General features: G+C 39.2%; 1 protein-coding gene across 1 annotated transcript in view; it reads left to right on the top strand.

Annotated features, from left to right (window-relative positions):
• Nucleotides 1–20538, top strand: part of PRKG2 (protein kinase cGMP-dependent 2) — a 106761-nt gene extending 86223 nt beyond the window's left edge. Inside the window, exons 14-18 of the mRNA XM_052642024.1 lie at nt 557–720; nt 5818–5940; nt 7681–7743; nt 18123–18189; nt 20443–20538. Of these exons, the coding sequence (XP_052497984.1) occupies nt 557–720; nt 5818–5940; nt 7681–7743; nt 18123–18189; nt 20443–20538 (513 nt within the window). The remainder of the gene's footprint in view (nt 1–556; nt 721–5817; nt 5941–7680; nt 7744–18122; nt 18190–20442) is intronic.
• Nucleotides 20539–22723: the final 2185 nt, after the last annotated feature.

The following is a 22723-nucleotide window of genomic DNA, read 5'->3' as shown; positions in this document are numbered from 1 at the left end:
CAACCCTCTAGTCCTCTAGGAGTCCTGGGTGTAGAGATGTGTGCATGGGACTTTCTCCAGTGTGATGAGATTTACCCTTGGCCCTGAATGAGAGGGTCAGTGTTTGTGTGTGTGTGTGTGCGGTGCTAAGGGGAGGGTGGAGGCAAAGAAAGAAGACTGAAGAAGTTAAAGTGAAAGTTGCTCAGTCGTGTCCAACTCTTTGCGACCCTCTGGACTATACAGTCCATGGAATTCTCCAGGCCAGCATACTGGAGTGGGTAGCCTTTCCCTTCACCAGGGGATCTTTCCAACCCAGAGATCAAACCCAGATCTCCCACAATGCAGGCAGATTCTTTACGAGCTGAGCCACAAGGGAAGCCCAAGAATACTGGAATGGGTAGCCTATCCCATCTCCAGTGGATTTTCCCGACCCAGGAATTGAACCAGGGTCTCCTGCATTGCAGGTGGAGTCTTTACCAGCTGAGCTATCAGGGAAACCCTTAAGAAGTTAAAGGGAGACTTAAAGAAGAATGTGAGTTTTATGGTCTCTGAAGATTTCTTTGATCTTCTTTTCTAGGTTGACTTTGGATTTGCTAAGAAAATAGGATCTGGACAGAAAACATGGACGTTCTGTGGAACTCCAGAGTATGTAGCTCCAGAAGTCATTCTCAACAAAGGACATGACTTCAGTGTGGACTTTTGGTCCCTGGGAATTCTAGTATATGAGCTCCTCACGGGCAAGTAAGTACCTTCAAGTTGTGTTCAGCCTCTTCTTCTGAGAACTGCAAAAATAACTTACTCATGATAATACATATATATATATGTATATAAGAATTTAACATTTTGGAAGTGTTTTTGATTAAGCACGATGCCTTTTCCTCTTCACATTATGTCCTGTATAGCATGCTTTTGAGGTTATAACATGGTGAAAATATTCAGGAAGCTACAGCAAAGGAGCACAAAACTGCTATAGTTTACCTCGAAGGGCTCCCCAGGTGGCGCTTGCGGTAAAGAACCCTCCTGCCAATCCAAGAGACAAAGAGACACGGGTTCGATCCCTGGATTGGAAGGATCCCCTGGAAGAGGGCATGGCAACCCACTCCGGTATTCTTGCCTGGAGAATCCCATGGACAACAGAGCTTGGGAGGTTACAATCTGTAGGGTTGCAAAGAGTAGGACACAAATGAAATGACTTAGCACTCACGCATGCACCTAGAGGGGGGCAAGGCCTGTTGTTATAGATACTATATAATTAATACTTTATATACTTTTATATTAAGTATAATTTTACCTAATATATACTTCTATATAGTATTATATACCAATATACTAATGTATATATACTATATATATAACTATATACTTTTATATTAATTATAATAATACTTAACTATACTTTCACTATATTAAGTGAAAGTTTGGGGACTTCATCATCAAAATAAGAAAGAGAGTTGAAGTCGTGGGCTGTTATTATTTCCTCATATTTTTTTTCAGTTGAGAAAATAGCAGATGTATTTCCATTAAATCCATTGATCAATTAAATTTAACCATATTCTTCCGTCTTCCCCATAAATCATTAACCAGAAATGCTAAGAGAAGGAAGCGTTGCTGGATTTAAATTTTAATCCCCTTGTCAACTGCTTTCTAGAGGTGCTGATGAACAGAGACAAGACACAGCAGGAGTTTTACAAGTTAAAATTGGATTGTCATTCCTGAAGTGATAAAGAGCTGTATATTAATGAATTCGAGATCCCAAACAGTCATGCCCGCACACACACACTTACACACATATGTGCACAAACACATATTACCTCACATTTGTAAAGCCTTTGCCAGCTTACAAAGCACTTGCATCTGTTTTATCTAGTTGTGTTTTCACAAACTTATATGGAAGTTAAAGCAGAAATTTTTGTTATCTTAAGGTTTAAATTTGTATTATGATTATTTTATGATTTAAATGCTATGGATTAGAAGACTGGATCAGAGATCTACTCACTAAGACCTGGGATTTAATCTCAGGTCTTCTGACTCCAAATGAGACACGTTTTTTATTAAACACATGTGCCTTATACAAATGAATTTTTATAACTCATCCATAATGCATGGATGTACCCCTGGCACTCAGGTTAGTTTTCTACCTCCATTTATCATTAACTGATTTGGTCATCCTTTCAAGCCTTTACAACCAAATATCCTCAGTCTTGATTTCAGGGATGATTTGCATATGGAACGCTGTAAGAAATGCTGGAATGAGCCCAGTTCTGGGGATCCAAGGCTCAACACATACTTTACCAAAGGAGAGTTTCCTGGAATCTTCTTGAACTTTATACACTGCAAATTTCAGTATTGGATTATGTGTGGCTCTGTTCTTTATCCTTGTCCACATGAAAGATTATTTGATATTATCTGTAATATCAAATATTTTCAAATATTCATTGCTTAAGATTTTGAAGGAAAGAAGAGAAAAATGTCCTGCTAGTCATTTAAAGAGAAAATTGCTTACGGTCTCAGGACACAAGGATTTCTATTTCAAGAATTGGTTTTCTTGTTTCTGGAAAATAAGTGAGCTGCATTTCTAACAGATACATGATGGCTCTTGTAGGTACCTGGAGAATATACATTTCAGTCTTCATCAGCTAGAATACATTGTTACAAGAAGTGTGGAAATAAAGTGAGGGAATAAGAAAGCGGGAATGATTCTCAATAATTTGGAATTGCCAAAATAGTCTTGAGTTGTCCTAAAGAAATTGAGAGTGGGGGATGGGTGGGAGGGAGACTCAAGAGGCAGGGGGATATAAGTGTACTTACAGCTGATTCAAGTTGTTGTACAGCTTGTACAACCGACACAACATTGTAAAGCAAGTATCCTCCAATTAAAAATAAACTAAAATATGAAAAAATGTTGAGAAATCATTTTTATAAAGCTTTTCTGGGGTAGGGTATGGGGACAGTTCATTTTAAATGTCCTGAAGTCAGGAGGTAAATGAAGATAAGAAAAGAACTGAAAAACCAAACCAAAACAAAACACAACCTACTTATAAATATATAAATAAGTTGAAGATGTTAGAGCAATGTTATTTGTTTCCTACATCTTTTTATTTATGAGTGAAACAGATTATTGAAAAGTCGGTGCACCAAACTTGTTTCAAGTTTATTACAAAGAGTGGGAGCTCTCACTATCTTCCCGTCTCAGGCGTGACTAAAATACGGCAGAATTGTTTGTGAAAATCATCTTTAATTTTCAAAAATTAAATGACACAACAGTGTAGGTTATGAAAGTGATTTTAAAAGCAGAGTCTATGCATTAACATGTTACCCAAATTCAGTGGTTCATTCCCAATGCTTTCTTTTTATAAAAATTAGTTTATTTATTATAATTAGAGACTAATTATTTTACAATATTGTAGTGGTTTTTGCCATGGAAAAGGCAATGGCAGCCCACTCCAGTACTCTTGTCTGGAAAATCCCGTGGATGGAGGAGCGTGGTGGGCTGCAGTCCATGGGGTCACTAAGAGTCAGACACGACCGAGCAACTTCACTTTCACTGTTCACTTTCATGCATTGGAGAGGGAAATGGCAACCCATGCCAGTGTTCTTGCCTGGAGAATCCCAGGGACGGGAAAGCCTGGTGGGCTGCCATCTCTGAGGTCACACAGAGTCAGACACGACTGAAGTGACTTAGCAGCAGCAGCAGCAGCAGTGGTTTTTTCCATACAGTGACATGAATCAGACATGGGTGTACATGTGTCCCCTTGTGTCGAACCCCTTCCCACCTCGCTCCCCATCCCGTCCCTCTGGGTTGTCCCAGTGCACCAGCTTTGAGTGCCCTGTTTCATGCATCGAACTTGGACTGGTCGTCTGTTTCACATACGGTGGTAATATACGTGTTTCAATGCTATTCTTTCAAATCATCCCACCCTCACCTTCTCGTACAGAGTCCAAAAGTCTGTTCTTTATATCTGTGTCTCTTTTGCTGTCTCTCATACAGGGTCGTCATTACCATCTTTCTAAATTCCATATATATACATTAATATACTGTACTGGTGTTTTTCTTTCAGACTTACTTCACTCTGTATAATAGGCTCCAGTTTCATCCACCTCATTAGAACTGACTCAAATGCATTTTTAATAGCTGAATAATATTCCATTGTGTATATGTACCACAACTGTCTCATCCATTCGGCTGCCGATGGACATCTAGGTTGCTTCCATCTCCTAGCTATTGTAAACTTTCTTATTCATTGTTGCAACCGTTGCCTTGAAATACTCTCTTTTCTGTCCCCATGCTAGAGTCTCCAGCTCTGTCTGTTGCTGAATCCTTCTTGTCATCCTAACCTCAGGTCACTTCAGTCCTTGACCTGTTTTCTACCTATTCACTCCTTGGGTGATAACATCAAGTCCCCTGGCCATAAATGCTGTCTAAGGACTCCCCAGAACCACACCTCCAGCCCTCGGCTCTTCCCTGAATGCCAGACTCCTAAGTTCACCTGTCTGCTTAGCATCTCTATTGGGATGTTCAGGACATAACTCTTGATTCTCTTCTTCATAACCTGCTCTGCAACCTGTACTCCCAGCCCACTCCAGCCTTAGTAAAAATAGCTCAGTTCCATAGATCAAAACGCTTTGTGCTTAGCCGCTCAGTCACTCAGTCATGCCGACTCTTTACGACCCCATGGACTGTAGCCCGCCAGGCTCTTCTGTCAATAGGGATTCTCCAGGCCAGAATACTGGAGTGGGTGGCCATGCCCTTCTCCAAAGGATCTTCCCAACCCATGGATCGAACCCAGGTTTCCTGCATTGCAGGTGGATTCTTTACCAGCTGAGCTACCAGGGAAACACCCAAAACGCTTTAGCATCATTCTTGAACCCTTGCTTTCTCCTGCGTACCACATTCACCCCATTAGCAAATCCTGTTGACTGCCTTCGAAATAATCTGGAATCCAATCACATCTCCATCTTCACCACTGTTCTAGTCTGAGCTACCAGCCCTGCCTTACCCCACCACTAGAACCATCACAGTTTATTTTCAACACATTTTTTTGTTTTGTTTTTTGTTTCTTTTCTCCCTTTTGGTCATACCACCTGACATACAGGATCTTAGTTTCCTGACCAGCAATTGACTCCACAACTCCTCCAGTGCAAGCATGGACTCTTAACCACTGAACCACCAGGGAAGTCCATCAACACATTTTTAAAACCTTACTTTGGGTTTTGTAAATTAGAACACATTCCCAGGTCCTTCCCATAGCCCACTAGGTCTATAGTCATGTGACTCTCATCTCTTATCCTCCTGCCCTGCTTACTGACTCCACCAGCAACACTGCCCTCCCTGTTCCAAGAATAACCCATGTCTACTCCTGACTCCTTGCTGTCTTGGAATTCTTTGTCTACAAGAGAACAGTGTGACTCATTCTCATCTCTGCTTAATTGTCAACATATGAGAGAGGCTTAGTGGGTTGCCATTTTCTTCTCCAGGGGATCTTCCCGACCCAGGGATTAAATCTATTCTTCTGCCTTGGCAGGTGGATTCCTTACCACTGAAGCCCTTTTACTATCCATTGTGTCTAAAAACATCACACCTCTCTCTCACTCTCTGTCCTCCGTTTTATTTTTCTTTTCAGTGATTATCACCACCCGATAGATTACCTCTATGTCTATGTGTGGATGTGTGTATTTTAAGTGGTATTCAAGTAATTAGATTATTTTCTAGCATATGTGCAGATTTGCTATAAAACAACCTATGAGAGAGAGGGAAGGAGGGAAAGAGGGAGGGTGGAATATCAGTTGGAAATGTGTCTCAGGTGTGGGTCCTAATGTTCTATTTTGGCTTTTCTCTAGCCCTCCTTTTTCTGGGATTGACCAAATGATGACCTACAATCTGATTCTCAAAGGCATTGAAAAAATGGATTTTCCCAGAAAGATAACAAGACGACCTGAGGATCTGATTCGGAGACTTTGCAGGTGAGAATGACTATTAAAAATCCTTTGTTTTTAGGGAAAGTGTGAAGGCTTCTTATTTCTGCTGCCATTTTAAAGTTAGATTATGTATTTACTTATAGTACTTTTCTATGTAGCTAGATTATATTTAAAGAAAATCATTTCTACTTTGGGCTTCCCAGGTGGATAGTGGTAAAGAATCCGCCTGCCAATGCAGGAGATGTAATAGACACGGGTTTGATCCCTGGGTTGAGAAGATCCCCTGGAGGAGCGCATGGCAGCCCACTCCAGTATTCCTGGAGAATCCCATGCACAGAGGAACCTGGTGGTCCATAGGGTTGCAAAGAGTCAGATATGACTGAAGTGACTTAGCATGCGCCTACATGTTTTCTATTTTATGGTCTGTACTAGGAGTTTGAATTTCCTTCATATGATAGAACCACAGTACCTTCTTATAGTTTAAAAGTTATCCAGATTGTTCAGGTTATCTTTGAGAATCATCTTTGTCTGCTGTAGAGAAAAACAAAACCACAAAACTTACCGTAATGAAGGAGTAATTTATAGCCTCCGTTAATTTTCAGTGGTGATGATAAAGTGTTGCTGTATGCCCTCTTTCAGCCTTCAGTTTTTTAACAAAATACTCTGACTTTATTGAAAATTACTGCAGAATTCTATTTAACATTAAAAGTAATTTTTTGGAGAATGGAAGACTTCTAGAATTTTGTTTAAACTTAATTTTGTTGGCTTTTTAAAAACATTGTGAACATTTTTTGCACATATGAACTTTCAAAAGTGCATTAAAATTTAGTAAATTTAGGACATGAAACCTTGCTGCTGGTTGCCCACAGAAATTTCTTCATGTTTCTAAAATTTTAACTCCATTGTAAATGATTCTCTAAAGCTTTCCTTGGTCTTCTTAGCAAAATTGGTAAGATATAACAGCATCTGCCAGTTCTTCTAAGCATTTATTCATAGCTCATTTAAAGCACTGGGATATATACCTATCTATATATCAATATCTATATCTAAGTATCTATAGCTATATAGAGAAAGTGAAAGTCGCTCAGTCATGTCCGACTCTTTGCGACCTCATATAATTCTCTAGGCCAGAATACTGAAGTGGGTAGCCTTTCCCTTCTCCAGGGGATCTTCCCAATCCAGAGACTAAACCCAGATCACCCGCATTGCAGGCAGATTCTTTACCAGCTGACCCACAAAGGAAGCCCATATATAGCCTATAGCTATATACTGGGATATATAGATACATAAGGAGATCAGCCCTGGAATTTCTTTGGAGGGAATGATGCTGAAGCTGAAACTCCAGTACTTTGGCCATCTCATGTGAAGAGTTGACTCATTGGAAAAGACTCTGATGCTGGGAGGGACTGGGAGCAGGAGGAGAAGGGGACGACAGAGGATGAGATGGCTGGATGGCATCACTGACTCGATGGATGTGAGTCTGAGTGAACTCCGGGAGTTGGTGATGGACAGGGAGGCCTGGCGTGCTGCAATTCATGGGGTTGCAAAGAGTCGGACACAACTGAGCGACTGAATGGAACTGAACTGATATTCATATTTCTGACTGTAATTGGACTGTGGTCCTCCAGAGAGGGCGTATGTTTTCTTTCTCCCTATACACAAATGTGCCTGGTTTATACATATTACTGACAAAATGAATGAATGGATAAAGAAAAAGCATTAAATTTTAATGTAAAATTCACTCAAGCGTAATTATTATAAGCTGACTTTAAACTTTTTTTGTAGGCAAAATCCAACAGAAAGACTGGGAAATCTGAAGAATGGAATCAATGACATTAAGAAACACAGGTACATATTTCTCTGCCCAGCAAATATAGAAATATTTTTAAAATGTGGTCATCTTGAAGCTTTTCTCAGTATGCTGCAAAGACCCCTCCCCAGACACTCAGTTTACCCTTTCTGGTGCTTTATTTCTCATCTGTGTTGTACTACCTGCAGTTACAAAGATCAATCTCAGTGTGATTTCGCCAGTGCTGGAAATTCCTATCAAGTATGGATAAAGTTACAAAACAAATCACAAAATTACATATTCAGGTTATAGCAACTTAGCTTTTTATCTGCTGCTGTCTTTATTATTTTCCAATATTATCTTGGATTCTGTAAAGGAATCAAGTTCTAATTTTGACATTTGATTTGCAGTTTAAGTAGGATACTATCATTGTTATCCATATTCAAGAGAATGGGTTAACTAAATCAACTCTTACATAGCCTTCTATTTCAGTTTAACTGATATTATACATTAATTTGAAACATAATTTTCCTTTGACTAGCTCTCCACATTTTGTTTTATTATTATTTTTAAAAATTTATTTATTTTAGTTGGAGGTTAATTACTTTACAGTATTGTAGTGTTTTTTGCCATACACTGATATGAATCAGCCATGGGTGTACATGTGTTCCCCATCCTTAACCCCCCTCCCACCTCCCTCCCCATCCCATCCCTCAGGGTCATCCCAGTGCACCAGCCCTGAGCACCCTGTCTCATGCATTGAACCTGGGCTGGAGATCTGTTTCACATATGATAATATACATGTTTCATTGCTATTCTCTCAGATCATCCCACCCTTGCTTTCTCCCACAGAGTCCGAAAGACTGTTCTATACACCTGTGTCTCTTTCTTTGTCTCACATATAGGGTTATCGTCACCATCTTTCTAAATTCCATATATATGTGTTAGTATACTGTATTGGTGTTTTTCTTTCTCTGTATAATCGGCTCCAGTTTCATCCATCTCATTAGAACTGATTCAAATGCATTCTTTTTAATGGCAGAGTAATATTCCATTGTGTATATGTACCACAGCTTTCTTATCCATTCATCTGCTGATGGACATCTAGGTTGCTTCCATGTCCTGGCTATTATAAACAGTGCTGCGATGAACATTGGGGTACACGTGTCTCTTTCAATTCTGGTTTCCTTGGTGTGTATGCCCAGCAGTGGGATTGCTGGGTCATATGGCAGTTCTATTTCCAGTTTTTTAAGGAATCTCTACACTGTTCTCCATAGTGGCTGTACTAGTTTCCATTCCTACCAACAGTGTAAGAGGGTTCCCTTTGCTCCACACCCTCTCCAGCATTTACTGCTTGTAGACTTTTGGATAGCAGCCGTTCTGACTGGTGTGAGATGGTACCTCATTGTGATTTTGATTTGCATTTCTCTGATAATGAGTGATGTTAGCTCTGCACATTTTAAAGTCTCATACTGTACTTTACTTTTTCGGGTAAGGTACATTGATTTCCACAAAACCTCAAATCATGTTTTATCCTTATGTAGTAATCTAATATGCACCTCTTCAGGTCTGTGAATTTCTAAAACTGGCCTTTAAAACCATCAATAACCTCCACAACATAAAATCTCTGATTTTGCATCTCTGTTTGCATGTGTGGAAGTTCAAGCCTTGGAGTTATTTGTTTGTTTTTAATCTATGCCTGGCTAAATCCTGCCATCCTCAAGATGTTTTGCTTTTGTGCTTGATTTACAAATAAAGACTATCACCTCTTGATAGTTCAAAAAAATAGATTTGAGAATTTCATTTTTGAAAACCTTTGAACACACTGCTGTGTTCACTTTCAGAGAGGAAAACACCTCTCAATATTTTATTTCTCTCTGGATGTTTTTACTGAAGAATTAGAGGCAAATCACCATAGAGTGAAAATAAAGGGAGAGATGCTGCTGAATAGAAACACTGTCCATTTTTCTGAATAGTAGTGGTGCAGCTCAAAAAAAAAAAAAAAAAAAAATCCCTGGGCTGCCAACCCTGCTCTATCTATTCATGAGCTTTCTTGAAATAAAGCCATGTATTCAACATTGTAAATTCATATTGGGCTCTTCCGTAAGGAGTCAGGATATATCAGGAAGGGGGTGGGGAGCAGGGAAGAGATGGAGACAGACAGACACATCTGTGCATTTCAGAGACATCAAAATGCTTAGAGCATTTTCTGTTCTTTATTCTTAGAGCCTTTGGATTGTCTTCAGTGTGAAGTTTATTATTTATCTTAGATTCCAGTTTCTCTCTCTTCCTACATGCTGTTATCACAGTTTCTTCTCTCATGGTAAAAAGACACATAAATATACCCTTCTTGTTGAACAAACAAAAGTCCTGCCAATTAAAGTACCTCTTCCAGTGTATTGTCTTCATTTGTCTCATTAAAGAAGTGTCTTCATGGTTGCTCTGAGGTAGTTGGAAAATAGAAGTGATATAATTGTGAACAGGTTCCAGTTTTATCTCTTGCTTCTCATTTACCTGAGGCTCATTTAAATGGAACTGTCAAACTGGAATTTTATGCACATGCAAATTGATGCTAAAGGACTTTCTCACTTTAGTGTGGTAATGAAGAATTTTGAATTCCCTTCCCCATAGGGATTAATTTGCCTATACTTTTTAACAGACGGTGCTCTTTGCCAAATAGCTGAAGCATCCGTGTGTAGGGCAGAGTTCACTAATAAGATGCAGCAAATTTACACAGTGCCTTCTGGTGAGCACAGGGAGCTTAAAACCATTATTTCATCTTATTTTCTTAGTGATTCTTAAGATACAAAGCTGGGGCATGTGGGGCTGAAAAACAGATCTCTCTGCTTTCAAATAGTGTTCTAGAACCTTCTATAAGTCTCCAAGGCATATATAGCTTCTCTACCCAGGATATTCTGGATTTTTTTTTTTTTTTTTGAGAAAACAGTCTTTCTGGGCTTCCCTGGAGGTCCAGTGGTTAAGACTCCATGCTTCCAATGCAGGGAGCACAGGTTCAATCCCTGGCCAGGTAACTAAGATCCCCACATGCCATAAATTGCTGCCTAAATAAAGAAATAAAACAAAAAAATTTTCTAAAATTTGCTATCAGATTTTCCAGCTCCTCTCTAAGGTAAAACATTTTTTTTTTTCTTAGAAAGCTGTTTACTTCAATTTTGTTTTTTAAAACAATACAGTTAAACATGTTCTATTGTTAAATGTTTGTCCAGTCTGTGATAAATTGTCTTTCCTAAAAATATAGTTCCTCTCTCTCCTTTTTGTGAGTTAACTTATTAACTAGGTACCAATCATGTCTGTCTGAAAAAAGGGATAATATATTTGTAGGGTACAATTAAATCTTTCCTGCTAGGCCCAGGAGTAATTTGTTTCCAGTCTCATAATATTACATTTAATATTTCGAGTCTCTAGAATTTTACTCTCAAGAATAGCTACAAGTCTTCTAAAAATGAAGAAGCAATTTATGTGCAGTTGCTGCTAATATTTCTTTAGTGAATATTTTTCACACACGAGTGCATGCTGGCACTTGGATTACTTAAAATGTGGGTAGTGTCAAAAAGGCCAAGTGTTAAGTGAATAACCACTCATGTTAAGTAAATATTGCCATAAGTCAAATTGTAACAAGTACTCAACAAGAAATGCACAGGCTCTTTGATTCAGTGGAGTAACAGTAACGATTTTTATTAATATTTATGGAGTAGGTTCTGGGTAGAGAGCATTGTAAAATATGTGAAAAGGAATTGTGGCAGACTTTGGTGGTAAAAGAAAAGAACCCACAGAACTGTGTGCCCAGAAATCCCTAAAAATGGAGCCTCAGTCTGTACAAAGAAGCTGATGGGTGGATCAAGCAGAAGACTTCTGCGGTTTTGCAGCAAGGACAGGGGAAGTCATACAGCTAGCACCGCTGTCTGACTCTCACTCTTTGCTTAAAGACTCAGCAGCTCAGGCAAAAATGGCGCTTTGAGTGAAGAATGGCATGGCATCTGAAATGGAATGTACCAGAGCCTGCCGTCTAGTTTTAGTATTTTTTCTCTTGCTAAGCTTAGACTTAGGATGGGAGATCCAGTCACGGAGTGACCCCCAAACCAGTTCCAAGAGTGGAAAGAGATTGAAAAAGGTAGAAAAACGTACCTGCAGGTCCAGTAGCCAGACAGAAGAATGTGACGGTCTCATAAAATCTCCCAGCCTGCCTTCTCCCACCTCCTACCACCCTCCCATTGTACCCCTGCCGTGGATATTCTTCACATAGCGGCCGTAATTGTCTTAACATGCTTAGATCACATCACTTCCTTCTAACTTTGTACTGGTTTTCCCCTAAGCATAAAATCTTGATGCCTTTTTATGTTCTACAAGACCCTACAGGATCTGGCCTCTGACTGGTTCTCAGACATGATATGTTTTTCTAGTTTTCCCTCCGTTCACTACACTTCTGCTCATTTCATCACTTTCTTCCATTTACAAAGCCATTGACACGAATCTATCCATGGCTTCTCCATTCTCTTCATTATGGCTTTAACTCAGATATTACTTCTTCAGACATCACTCTGGCTAAAAAGCAGTACCTCCCAACCCATCCTCATCCCAGTCAACCTCTACCATTTTATTCTCTTATGTTTTCTCTTTATTCTCTATTACTTATTAGTGTATGAAACTAATGTAAGTATTTGTAGTACTTACTTGTTTGCTTACTTGTCACCTCCTACCAAAATAAAGATATCTTAAAAGCAGGGTCTTTGTTGTTTCTGATTCCTGGGACCAAATTGACTTTCTGCACTAGACTGGTGCCAGCCCTGGGCTGGTGCTTTTTCTTTTCTTTCTTTCTTTTTTTTTTTCTTTTCTGAAGTTTTTATTTTGTATTGAGGGTATAGCCGATTAACAATGATGTGATAGTTTCAGTGAACAGGGAAGGGACTCAGCCATACATATTCATGTGTCCATTCTCCCCTCAAACTCCCTCCCATCCAGGCTGCCACATAACATTGAGCAGAGTTCCCTGTGCTATACAGCAGGTCCTTGTTGGTTATCCATTTTATTAATAAGTATATAGCAGTGTGTACATTTTTCTTTACTGACTGAAGTGACTTCAGTGTCCCAACAGAAAAGATCAGTATTATATAAAACAGTATTACTCCATGTGCTTCATAATATTCTGAGAGACAGAGTACATTTTTTTTTCTGTCTGAGAGAAGTAAGCTCTCCTCATTTCTGGTGTTGAATCTCCAGCTCACCAAGCCTGATATGTATCCTAAAGACCATATCAGTCCTTTTAGATTAATGATTTGGAAGCAATAAATGAAAGGACTTCATCTGGCCTTTAGCTTCATCCCATTACAGATAATTGTGAGATAGTTTTTCTTTTGGAGCTTTCTAGATACATTTCATCAAGAGCATCACAATATGGCAATGTGATGTTGTAAGAATGATAGTTAGAGATCCTGTGTAAATGTGTCCTCTTGTTGTAGACTCATTAAGTTATTCAACAGACATTTATTTGAGCCCCTGTTTTGTTCCAAGTGGGCTTCCCAGGTGGCCCTAGTGGTAAAGAACCCACCTGCCAGTGCAGGACACATAAGAGATGCAGGTTTGATCCCTTGGTTGGAAAGATCCCCTGGAGAAGGAAATGGCAATCCACTCCAGTTTTCTTGCCTGGAGAATCCCATGGACAGAGGAGCCTGCCAGGCTGTCATCCACAGGGTTGCAAAAAAGTTAGACACAACTGAAGCAACTTAGCATGCACTGTTCCAAGTGTTAATGACACTTCTTTGGAAATGAGCTTGCATTCTTGCCATCATGGAGCTTGGATTCTAGTTGGGGGGAAAGAAAATAAAGAAGATATTATAACTACATAAAGTGCATAGTAGAGATATTAGAGAGTGTCAAGTACTAAGGAGAGAAAATAGGAAAGGATGGGATGTAATGTGTGGTGGGGAGGGTAGGGGTGCGAGGAATGGGCAAGGTTTGCCATGTTAGACTGGATGGTAAAAGAAAGTGAAAGAAAGTGAAGTCACTCAGTTGTGTCCAACTCTTTGCCACCCTATGAACTGTAGCCCACCAGGCTTCCCCATCCATGGAATTTTTCAGGCATGACTACTGGAGTGGGTTGCCATTTCCTTCTCCAGGGGATCTTCCTGACCCAGGGTTTGAACCCGTGTCTCCCAAAGAAGGCTTCTCTAAGAAATGACCTTTGAGAAAATATCTGATACTGTTGAGGGAGCAAATCATGTGGAAATCTGGGGAAAGACTCATTCACTTACAGGGGCTTACGTGCAAAGGCCTTGAATTGGGAGCATCCCTAGCTTGTTGGAAGAATGTTGAGGAGACACAGGTGCAAAACAGAAAGAAAGAGAAAAGTAGGACTGTGGTAAGGTGGGGGAAGGGTGGTGGTTGAAAGGATGATTTTGTAAGTCAATGGGTTATAGTAAAGACATGGTGAAGACTTTGCCTTTTACACTGAGTGAAACTGAAAGCATTGGACAGCTTTGAACAAAGGCATGATGTGACCTGACTTACATTTTCAATGATTGCCTTTGCCGCTGGATTGTTTCACATGGACAAAAGTAGAAGGACCTGTTTGCATGCATGCGTGCACTCAGTTGTGTCCATCTCTTTGTAACCCCATGGACTGTAGCCCTCCACGCTCCTCTCTCCATGGGATTCTCCAGGCACGAATACTGGAAGGGATTACCATTTCTTAGCCCAGGGGATCTTCCTCATCCAGGGGTTGAACCCACATCTCTTGAGTCTCCTGCATTGGCACGGGGATTCTTTTACCCCTGAGTGACCTGGGAAGGTCAGAGGACCTATTAGGAGGTGATTGTAATAATACAGGCAAGAAATACTAATGACTTGGTGCATGCTGGTAGAATTGAGATATTGAGTATTTGTAGGGTTCTGAATACAAATGTGTTTTGAAGATAATGCTGACTAAATTTGCCCATGAACTGAGACAGGATGTGAGAGAAAGGATAACTCCAAAGTCTTTGGTTTGAACAACTGGAAGAGTTGAGACAAATTTATTGAGGAAAATTTGGAGCTTCAATGTGAACCTGATTGTTGCTAGATACCCATTAGATATTCTTTGGGGTGACAGTGAATGGCAGTTATGGATATCAGCCTATAAAACAATGGGGTGGGGAGATCTTGAATGGAAATAGAAATTTGAGAGTAATCAGTTCATACATGCTATTTAAAGCCATAAGACTGAATGAGATTACCTACAAAGTGAGGGTAGTTGAAAAATGAACAGGTCCAATGACTGAGCTCCAGAGCACAACAACTTCATATGGAAATAGCAGTGGAAAAGGAGAAAAAGTACTCAGGAAGGTAAGAAGAAGGCCAGAACAAGAGTATGTTTCTGGAGCCAAGCAAAGGAAGTGTTTGAGTAAGTGTGAGTGATGAGTAAGTGTGAGTGATGGGTAAATGTGAGTGATAAGCTGTGGCAAATGCTGCTGGCAGTGAGGTTAAAACTGAGAATCAAGGCAATTTCATGGAGTGGAGAGGGTGAAATCTGACTGAAGTATGCCCAGGATAAAATGGATACTGTCGACCGAAGCAAAACACACAACCTAAAAGTTGCAAGTTAGGTTTTATTTAAAGACCTTATTGAGGACGATAGCCTGGGAGGTAGCCTCTCAGCTATCTCTGAGAAACTGCTCCAGAGAGGTAAGGGAGGAGCTGGGATATATAGGAGTTTTTGCTTAAGAAAAAAGCATGTAGTAAGACATGAGAAGATTACTGCTGAAACAGGGTGGGGCAATCTAAGGGTAGAGGAGGAAGAGTTTACCTACAAACCATTAGGTATTAGGTAAAGAACAAGCTACAAAGATACATTGTACAACACAGGAAATGTAGCCCATTTTGTAATAACTATAAATGGAGTATAACCTTTTAAAATTGTCAGTCACTGTATTGTACATCTGTAACATATAATACTGTACAGCAACTATACTTCAATTTAAAAAAAGAAAAAATATTTACTGCTAATCACAAATAAAAGATATAACAAGTCAACGATTTTACTGCTTTTCTATATATGAGAAGATGCAAGAGTCTGGGCATCTTCTTGACATTATTATTTTGGTATATATCTTAACTATCTAGTGCCAGTATTATGTTTTTCTCCACCCCAAATTGCTTGCCAGGTGGCTACAGTGGCTGATGGCATCAGTGCAGGCAACACTCAGTGTTTACTGGAATCAGTTCAGTTCAGTTCAGTGGCTCAGTCGTGTCCGACTCGGAAACTGCATGAACCGCAGCATGCCAGGCCTCCCTGTCCATCACCAACTCCAAGAATCCACCCAAACCCATGTCCATTAAGCCAGTGATGCCATCCGGCTCAACTTCTGTTGTCCCCTTCTCCTCCTGCCCTCAATCCCTCCTAGCATCAGGGTCTTTTCAAATGAGTCGGCTCTTTGCATCAGGTAGCCAAAGTATTGGAGTTTCAGCTTCAACATCAGTCCTTCCAATGAACACCCAGGACTGATCTCCTTTAGGATGGACTGGTTGAATCTCCTTGCAGTCCAAGGGACTCTCAAGAGTCTTCTCCCACACCACAGTTCAAAAGCATCAATTCTTCAGCGCTCAGCTTTCTTTATAGTCCAACTGTCACATCCATACATGACTACGGGAAAAACCATATCCATGACTAGATGGACCTTTGTTGACAAAGTGATATCTCTGCTTTCTAATATGCTATCTAGGTTGGTCATAACTTTTCTTCCAAGGAGTAAGCGTCTTTTAATTTCATGGCTGCAGTCACCATCTGCAGTGATTTTGGAACCCAGAAAAATAAAGTCAGCCACTGTTTTCACTGTTTCCCCATCTATTTCCCATGAAGTGATGGGGCCGGATGCCATGATCTTCGTTTTCTGAATGTTGAGCTTTAAGCCAACATTTTCACTCTCTTCTTTCACTTTCATCAAGAGGCTCTTTAGTTCCTCTTCACTTTCTGCCATAAGGGTGGTGTCATCTGCATATCTGAGGTTATTGATATTTCTCCCAGCAATCTCGATTCCAGCTTGTGCTTCTTCCAGTCCAGCATTTCTCATGATGTACTCTGCATATAAGTTAAAAAAGCAGGGTGAAAATATACAGCCTTGACATACTCTTTTTCTTATTTGGAACCGGTCTGTTGTTCCATGTCCAGTTCTAACTGTTGCTTCCTGACCTGAATACAGGTTTCTCAAGAGGCAAGTCAGATGGTCTGGTATTCCCATCTCTTTCAGAATTGTCCATGGTTTATTGTGATCCACATAGTCAAAGGCTTTGGCATAGTCAATAAAGCAGAAATAGATGTTTTTCTGGAACTCTCTTGCTTTTTTGATGATCCAGCGGATGTTGGCAATTTGATCTCTGGTTCCTCTGCCTTTTCTAAATCCAGCTTGAACATCTGGAAGTTCACAGTTCACGTATTGCTGAAGTGTGGGTTGGAGATTTTGAGCATTACTTAACTAACGTGTGAGATGAGTGCAATTGTGCAGTAGTTTGAGCATTCTTTGGCATGAGCAGGCAGCAGTGTTTTTTGTGTGTGCAGCTGATACAGTGATTAGGTTACTCTTTCAAGTTTTCTTCCAATGAGAAGAGAGAACTGGAGTGAGAGTTGGAGAAAAGTTCAGGTGAAGGGAGAGTGCTTTGTGGTTGCAAGAATTTCATTGTTTCCACACTGATCTGAATGCACCAGCAGAGAAAATTCAGGAGAAGTAAGATTTTAAGGAGCATGTTTGAATAGAGAATGCCTACAGGATCAATTACACAGCAGAGGAGCTGACCTCAACTGGAAGCAAAGGCAATGCATTCATGGCACAGGAGAGAAGGGAAGCACACAGATGTGGGTACATAGGCAGGTACATAGGAGAAGGAAATGGCAACCCACTCCAGTATTCTTGCCTGAAACATCTCATGGACAGAGGAAGCCTGGCAGGCTACAGTCCTTGGGTCACAAAGAGTCAGACATGACTTAGCTCCTGAACTTGCATGTAGCATTACGCTGGTGAAAAATTGTAGGAGTTCCTTTTTCTGCTCCAATTTTCTTCGTGAAATAGGAAGCCAGGCTATCATTTGGGAGTGAGGATGGAGAGGAGGTTCTGAAAGTTGGAGGAGAGAGGACAAAGAATGAATTATGAGTCTAAAAGTGTGTGGCAATGAGTGGAAAAACAGAGAGATCCAGCCTGACTGCTGGAGACACTAAAGCCCCCTCCCTGGAAGGTAGTGGGCATGGATGTAATGTGAGATACACAGATGTGTGTGTGTGTGTGTGTGTGTGTGTGTGTGTGAGTGTGTGGGCACAGTGAGTATTTCTCTCTGATTACTTGCAGCTACACCATTGCAGGCAGGAAGCAGGCAACAGAATGGGTTGACAGATAACATGACATGCTAATAGTGTATCAGATCAGTAATATTCCTCTGTGCTTTTCTCATTTCTCAGGTGGTTAAATGGTTTTAATTGGGAGGGACTGAAAGCACGAAATCTTCCATCACCTTTACAAAGAGAGGTATGGTAGCTGATGTTACTCTCTTGATTTTTTTCTAGGTGTTTTTGTAAACAGATTTTAAGTGTGTGATCATGTGTGCACACTCGAGTGTATGTGTGTAATACATCTTAAAAATTTTAAGTTTTTAAGTTTAAGTAAAAATGTCTTTGCAATTGTGATTCTATGCAAATATGATTCTATTACCTGTTAATGGACGTTAGCTCAACTCTTAGGAATGCATTACATGTGAATTTAAGTAATGAAGGAGACCAGGCTGGATTCTGGGTCAGAAAGATCTCCTGGAGAAGGGAATGGCTACTCACTCCAATATTCTTGCCTGGAGAATTCCGTGAACAGAGGAGGCTGGTGGGCTGTATAGTCCATGGAGTCAAAAAGATTCGGACACGACTGAGTGACTGACACTTTCATTTCTAAGTCCCAAGATCATCAGTGTTGGTCAGGCTGAAATATGGTTCTAGAAATATAATATGAACCTATATGCAATTTAAAATCTTCCAGTAGCCATATTTAAAAGGGTTAAAAGAAATAGGTGAAATTAGTTTTAATTATTTTACTACATTAAGGATTATTATTTCCACATGTGAAAATGAAAGTGAAAATCTCTCAGTCGTGTCTGACTCTCTGTGACCCCATGGACTATACAGTCCATGGAATTCTCCAGGCTAGAATACTGGAGTGGGTAGCCATTCCTGTATCCAGGGGATCTTCCCAACCCGGGGATTGAACCCAGGTCTCCCACATTGTGGGTAAATTCTTTACCAGCTGAGCCACAGAGAAGCCCTTGGTAGCACCAGGGAACCCCTTACATGTTACATTTCAAATTGTAACCAACATAGAATATTAATGAGATCTTTCTAAATTTTCAAAAATCTCAAGTGGATTTTCCACTTCTCATCACATCTTAATTACAACTAGCTACATTTCCAGTACTCAGTCCCTGAATGTTGCTTTTTTGGACATAAATAATTATTTTTAAAATAATTTTAAAATACAGACAGAAATATTATATCATTCCTTTTTCTCTCTGAATGCCTCCATATATCTCCATATTTCCATTAGATTTTCCCTATAAAATTTTATCCTAATGTAAAAGATTTTTATGCTGGAAAGCCTATTATTGCTCATCCTTTAAAAACTTTAAATTTTATTTTTTTTTAATTTAAAATTTTTGTGAGAGTAAAGATTTTGTTGGCAGCACAGATATTTCTTCTGAATTCAGTTACAATTACATTTTTGTAAGATGCAGTATCAAACAATATAAATACATTATAAATTTTAAAGTAATTATTAAACAAGATGCTTTGAAAAGAAATTATTAAATGTACTTGAAGATAAATATTATTTATTAAAAAGTGGAACCAGATTCCACATCAGTTCTATTTCTCTTAATTATTTTTATATATTCAGTTCAGTTCAGTTCAGTCGCTCAGTCGTGTCCGGCTCTTTGTGACCCCATGAATCGTAGCACACCAGGCCTCCCTGTCCATCACCATCTCTTTATATATTGGGTTGGTCAAAAAGTTCATTTAGGTTTTTCCATACCATCTTCCAGAAAAACCCAAATGAACTTTTTGGCCAGTCCAATAGATGAACGTGCTAAGAGTTGTGTTCACGTAAATAAGTAAATGAGAGTGGAAGGTTTTGTAATAAAATGTCACTTTGAACACCTGAGTAGTCTCCTTGTCTCTCCAAAACTCATTATGATGGATTATAAATAGTATTTTCAATTATCTACCAGCTGATAATTCAATTAGATACTAATGAAAATTGTTTGAAGACTAAAAATTGGAAACCACTTGATTTCCAGAGTAATTGAACACCAGAGTCATTTAATTCTTTCAACAAAGTCATTCAAAACAAACATTTTGAATTTTCCCATTGTTTGAACTTCTGGAGACTTTATATGTGTCAATTAGCCATATAAAATTTCGATTGGTGAGAAACATACAAAGTGGAAGAAGGATTCTGACCCATTTTTAAAGAAAAAATATTTCCTTTTAAAATGTTTTCCAGTTTGAAAAATAGATATCATTTTTTCACCTTTTCTTTCAGAAATAACTTCTCAGGCCAGGTAGCTCCTATCAAAGGTAATTCTGAAATCCAATCCATTTGTTCTAAAGGGGAGATCTCATGAAGTTGAGAGTGTGATTCAAAACTGATAACTGGTCATCTTTTCCTTATGCGTACCTTATAAGTGGCTGCAGGGAGCATTCCCATGTGTTCTCACCTTTGGTTTCATCTTTTCTCTACTAGCTCAGTGGACCCACAGATCACAGCTACTTTGACAAGTATCCTCCTGAAAGGGGGGTGCCTCCAGATGAGCTGTCAGGCTGGGATAAAGACTTCTGAGAGAAGGAAAGACGATCACTGCCTACAGAATCAAGAGGACTAGAAGTCCTAGCAATCCAACACTGATCATTTCTCCTTGCAGTTTGACACTATCTTTTGGAAGACCATTAGAGAAACGAAATCCCTGCCCATAATCTGGGGGTGGGAGAGAGTGGGTGCAGAGGTGGTTCTGAATTATAACGTCTCCTTTAGATGCTGTGAATTATTCATGTGTTCCATTCTTTGTTTTTCTCAAATGTTGAAGGCTGTCTTAGTCCCCTCTTCGAAGTCAGAACCATTTTTGTTGAAGGGACATTATCTTCTCTGAAATCTATTGCTCCGTCCTTATCATTCTTGTCTCATTTAAGTCCTAGTAAGGTTTTAAAAATGTCTTGTCCTTGAACAACTAAGTCATTCAAATAGAAAGAAGAACAAGGGTTAATTTTGGAAAATTTCCCTTTCCCAACAATTTCACATAAGCATCATGGCATCTTGAAATTGGGGTTTGCAGGAAACTTGGTAGTCAATAGCAATTCTTGGTTTTCACCTGCATTCAACCTAGAAATAAATTAATATGCTTCTGAAAGTAGTCTGGGGAAAGGCAAATTTGAATATTAGTCCTTGGTACCACTTCCTAACATAAATGAGTTAATTCTTCCTTCCAGGTAATTATATTGTATTGGAGAACTTAGAAAAAATAAACAAAGCAAAAAATATTTTTTATTTTCCTGTGACCAGCTGTGGTACCTCAGAGACTTTGCAAAAGTCTTGTGAGAGGTGGTTGTAATGTGTGGTTAATTGAGGGGTCTTTGGAAAAGTTTTATCTTACATATTAAATATTTTCACAATCAACTTAGAAAACATGCAGAAACTAGATTATGAAGGCTTTTCCTTCCCCTTACCTGTGGAGGAGAAAAACTTCCAAAAGGTCAAAATGTTGACTCTTTGAGACTCTGAGATATTTTGACCAGTTCTGTGACTGTTGCTATTAATAAACCAAGAGTACAGAATAAACACAGTTAATTTTTAATGAAAATCCCATTGGCAAATATTGATGCAAACCAAAATCACTGTTGCATTAATAATTTTTTAAAAAGATGTGTGAGTCATGGGACTATTTATAATTTTAGATATTTAAGGCAGGCCAGCCGCTCGAGAAGTAATGCCCAGTAACAAGGACACCCGACATCAAGTCCCCTCCTGTCTCCTCCGTAGTCTTCCAAACGATGGGTAGATTTGTTTCAATAGCGTTGGATGCCAGTGCCTAAGAACTTTGCTAGTAGAATGTTTTTATGTATCAGTCATGATTATTCTCTCACCCTCCTTTCCAAATGGATAAGAAGCCGACTTCCCACCTTTCTGATCTAGCAGAGTAAAAATAACGTTTTTTCTGCATTAAAAAGTTCCATTAATGGAGCCTCTGCATTATTCAAGCTCCTGGTTATATTTCCATATGCTGATGTTCTATAGGAAAAGCAACCTGTACCCACACTCCACCCATATTTTCAGCATTCGGAGAATCAGTTATCTGCTTTCTGAAGTGTTAAAACAGATGAGTCAGGCCCCACCCAAGAAGGTGCATCCTTAACAAATTATATTTCCACATTTAGAATCTTTTTGCTGAACCAAAGAATTTTTGTTTCCTGGAGTAGTATTTTTAAAGTTGTACATAGATGAAGCATTTTTAATAGGATTGACGTAACCCGCTTAATGAATTTCTAAGATTTTTTAAAGAGTTTTATTTGCATTTGGTTTGTAAGCACTGTATGTTTTTCCATGTATATATTTTTCAATTACCCACTTATAAATGTAGGAAATTCATGTATTAGGTTAATATTAGAACTGTACAGTTATATTAGCAATGGTGTTCTCAAAGGTGATCAGTAGTTGTAATTCAAAAACAACTTACATATATACAAATAAAAACTAACTTAGAGTACTACAAGTTTACTTTGGCTATGACTGGCCATGTCATTATATAATCTCCATATGTGATTTTATTGGGTTTCCTTTAGAGTGCTTTATAAAGATGAAGAAATGAGAGACCTTACCATAATACAATCCCAATTCTGTTTTGTAGCTGGATGACCGCGGGAAAATGACTTCACTTTTTTGAGTACTAGCTTTCTCACTTGTAGAAAAAGGCACAGGAAAATAATGCCTACTTTAGGGGACTGTTTTGGGGAGTAAGTTGATAGATAGAGAG

Source organism: Budorcas taxicolor, chromosome 6 (assembly GCF_023091745.1).
Source record: "Budorcas taxicolor isolate Tak-1 chromosome 6, Takin1.1, whole genome shotgun sequence".
In the NCBI taxonomy this organism is placed as follows: domain Eukaryota; kingdom Metazoa; phylum Chordata; class Mammalia; order Artiodactyla; family Bovidae; genus Budorcas; species Budorcas taxicolor.
Note: the sequence above shows the minus strand (reverse complement) of the source record. Positions and strands in the feature narration are given on the sequence as shown.